This window comes from Apis dorsata, unplaced genomic scaffold (assembly GCF_000469605.1).
Source record: "Apis dorsata unplaced genomic scaffold, Apis dorsata 1.3 scaffold_51356, whole genome shotgun sequence".
In the NCBI taxonomy this organism is placed as follows: Eukaryota; Metazoa; Arthropoda; class Insecta; order Hymenoptera; family Apidae; genus Apis; species Apis dorsata.
Window position 1 is genome coordinate 1 of NW_006267307.1, and position 4,105 is coordinate 4,105.

At 35.3% G+C, this 4,105-nt stretch overlaps 1 protein-coding gene across 1 annotated transcript; it reads left to right on the plus strand.

The window, feature by feature from the left end:
- Positions 1-99: 99 nt before the first annotated feature.
- On the plus strand, positions 100-4,003 carry LOC102680460 (F-actin-monooxygenase Mical-like; the record flags this gene model as incomplete). The annotated part of the gene is made up of 2 exons (XM_006625183.2): positions 100-3,639; positions 3,761-4,003. Coding segments are annotated over 2 exons (3,585 nt in total), but the record flags the coding sequence as incomplete, so codon positions are not given.
- Positions 4,004-4,105: the final 102 nt, after the last annotated feature.

Consider the following 4,105-nt stretch of genomic DNA (forward strand, 5'->3'; position numbering starts at 1 on the left):
AAATTTTTTTTTTTTTTTTTTTTTTTTTTTTTTTTTTTTTTATAACATGTAATATTCTTAATAATATCTTCATTCGTTAATCTTTATATGATTTAACAGGTTGCCTCTGATGAAGGTACGTCTGAAGAAAGCGAAGAAAACTCAGCTACAGAAATATCTACAGATTCTGAATTCGAGCACGATGGTGCAACTCCTACGCAGCACGAGATTCCAGAAATCACGATCAACGATACATATGTCCGGAAAACAAGAGGAAATTACGTTGAACCTAAGAAAGTTCAAGTAAAAAGTAAAGTCATTTCATCGATTAATGGTAATCTGAAGCAAGATAAAGATGCGAAATCGCAATTGATGAAAATGGATCACGATATAAATCCTTCTCATCTTGAAAAAGAGAGCAAGCTGAATTTATTAGGATTCAATAATACTAATGCAGTTCCATTAATAAATCCACGTAAAGGAGATTATTTATTAAACCGTACCCATTCCACCGAAGGTATAGCATCTAAGCTATCTTTGGAATTGAAAAAGAAGTATTTACTCGGTGGTACAGCTTTTGGAGGTTCCGTTATGAAATCGGGATCAGCCTCGAATGTCGACACTCAATTGAGAAATTTTACAGATGCTATTTCTCAACACCAAAAACTTTTAAATCCCGCTCCAGAACCGAGTCCTACGATGCAAGCATTCTTGCAAGGAACGAGCAAATTGCGATCGAATAACACCCAACTTTCTCCTATATCGCCCACAGCTATATTTTCTTCCGTGAAACCGTACATCGCGAATCGATCCACCCAGAATTTATTAAACAATGATAATCCTATTTATAAATCGACAATTTTGCCTGAAATATCAAAGACCCAGTTACCGGATCTGGTTAAGGAATCCAGTATATTAAAATCGAAAACTACACCTAATATTGTCTGCGGTGAATCCAAGAGCATAGAAACTAAAGAAATTGTAAAAGAACAGGTGGTTCCTAGTCATCAATTGCATACAGAGAAAAACTCCAAAATATTGGAAAATGCGAAAAACTCTGAAAATACGGAAAATAATTTTACCGCAAATACAGATGAGAATAATGGTTTCCGACCACGAAGCCCTTTACATGAAACCTCCATCATCGTACCTCAAGTCGATTGGAGTAAAAACACATTGGAGCAAGGAAAAGAGGCGGCTAGCACCGGAGATTCAGAGATAGATAGCGATTCTTTGTCATCCGGGGATGGCGAAGCGGAGGAAGAAGCACAGGATCAACCACCAGCTGTTATGAATTTGTCTCCACCCCGTTTACAAATTCACAGTACAGATGGAGATCTTTTGTTGGACGAAGAGGCTGAAAAATGTAAAGATTTCGATGATGGCCAATCGTTTGAGCCTGATTCCATAGAGTGCTCGTTTCTACAGGATAAAATGTTAAATAATAAGATCAATCCTTCGATCCCTTGCGTAAATAAAACCTCGATGGAACTGGAGCTGGTGAAGAACGAAATCGAGCAATTAGAATTGCAGGATGATGGTAAAAAAAGTATGAGCAATTGCAGTACCCCTACATCGATAACTTCTGCTATTTCGAATAAACATGATGATTCTGAAGAAAACGACGTCACAACAGCAGCTCTTACAGAAACGGAATTCTCAGAGTGGGCTCGTGATGGAGAAGTCTTGGTTTCGGATGATCTACGGGACGTTGAATTCAATATTAATCCAGAATTCATAACTACAAGAAGAAAAGCTACGTTATCGGATGCTTCGAGGATAGGTCATACTCCAATTACGATAGCCAAAGAAGAAGATTTAACGGACATGGACTTAGATTCTTCGAAGTTGGATAAACAGTTGGATGTTCCTGTTAACAATACCTCAAAACTCTTAGCTAATGGTGAGAATATAGATTTTATGGACACGGATAACGAATCGTTATTGGACGATAGTTTGCAAGATGCTTCTAATATGGTAATGCTAAAAAATAGGGGATATGTAGAATTTGTTAATATCAAAAGCACTTCAAACCTCACAAGTTCACAAGATAAATTAATTGCTGACGCCCCTATTGCGAAATTAGAAATAGAAAATGATTCAGAAGAAGAAGCTTACTATGATAAGAACGTGATAGAAATAAATCCAATTACCATGGATGATGTTATGAATAAATTAAACGGTTCTGTAAATAAATCTGAAAATGACACCAAGTCAGAGGGAAATATGGAAATAAAATCAAATTCCATTCAACAAGATCAATCCATCGCAGAAGCTGTGAATAAAGAATTATTTCAATCGATGGAGGAAGATAGTTTGCTTATCGTTGAACCTGCCGAGGACACCACTACCAGTGAAGTAGTCACTATTCTCGCTAGTCCTGTGAATCCACAAGTTTCAATAATTGCATCTCAAACTGAAAAACAATCGGAACAAGAAGAAGAAACGAAGACGGCGACTGATTTGAACAATCCTGATTATTTGGAATACGTGAAACGTTTGCAATCTAGAATTGCTGAATTTAGCAATGTCAAAGATTCTATAGACGTCAGAAAATCAAAAAGGAAGAATTCAAAAAGTTCGCTGCAATCTCGTACAGCTGAGATGATAGCAGAAGAAATTAAGAATCAAGAAACTACAATAAATAATAATTTCAATTCGCCGGCAACTTCGAGAAAATTGGAAGAAATTACCAGAGAAAGATTCAAACAAAAAAATGTAATACAAGATTTATTAATGGATAAAGTAGAAGCTCATAAACAGAAATCTGCAGAGAAAAAGGCAAGAAGAGCTGCTAGAGCTTCGTCGTTCAATTCAACTTCTGCCTTATCACCGATAAGACCATCTATTCCTAGTAGTTCGCTAGTTAATAAATTTGTACCTACATCTATAGTAACACTTGAAAATAGTCCTTTGCACAATACTAATTCTGCTGAAAGCAAACAGCCTATGGAAATTAAGAAATCTTACGAAACCCAGCAATCGCCTTGGAAATCAGAGACTGAGAAAGCCATAAATGAAGAAAGTAATAAAAATGATATTCAATCTTCTGAAAATATCACATTAATTAAAATAGCCGGTGAAACAGAAAACAACTTTAGAACGCCAGTTGCACCTCCAAGATTGAAACACGAAGAGGCAAAGAGAACAGCAGAAAAGGCAAGACAAGATGCGAGAGAAAGGGCTAGATTAAAGAGTGATGAAGATCTGGGTCTCAGTCCAGAAGATAAAATCAAAGAGTTGAGAATGAAAGTGGCACGAAGGCAACTTTCAATGGAAGAGAGAAAAACTAAAGAAGAGACACAGCCTGAAGATCCTCGCATAAGACTTTATACTTATGGAGCAAACAAGACTGAATTAAAATTGCAAACGAGCAAAAGTACGGACAATATGAAAGCTGTAGCTGAGGCAATCAATTTCAGTGGTTTATCTGCTGCCAATGCAAAATCAATGGATGAATTATTACATGCTGATTCTCCCAAATCAAATAGCTCAATAATAAAAAGAGATAAGAAACAAAAAACGAAAGATCCAGAAAGAAGAAAAAGTATCATTCAAGCAGTCTCAGATTTCTTCTTTAAAAAGGAATCTTCTCCTTCGCCGTCCAATCAAAAAGACAAATTATCTATGTTCCGTCTGACGTCAAAGACGAAAGGCAAAGTACGTATATTGTATTTCTTCTTTTCTCGCTAATTTTTACATTTTTTTTTTTTTTTCTGTTGTACAGCGTGATATATATTGTTGAGTATCTTTTGACTAATTGGATTCTGAAATGTTTCAGTTATGTAAATCGTATTCGGAAGGGTCAGATGTAAGCAACTCATAAGTCATTGATACTAATTTTTCCAGTATTAGCTTTCTTATGCCACTATTTGTATTCGCTATTGTATATCGTGCAGGTACTATGATTTTATTTTCGTTTGCCGCATTTTCTCGTCTGCTTTGAAGAGGTAACATATTGACTGGCATAAGTTATATTAAATTTTTTTTTTTACACTTTACTGTTAAATCCTTATTATTGTAGTAACAATTTGTCTTATAAATAAGCATGTTAAATTCTATCACACATAAATTGCCACTTCAGTATGTTCGTTTTTTTTTATTTTTTTTTTTTTTTTTTTTTTTT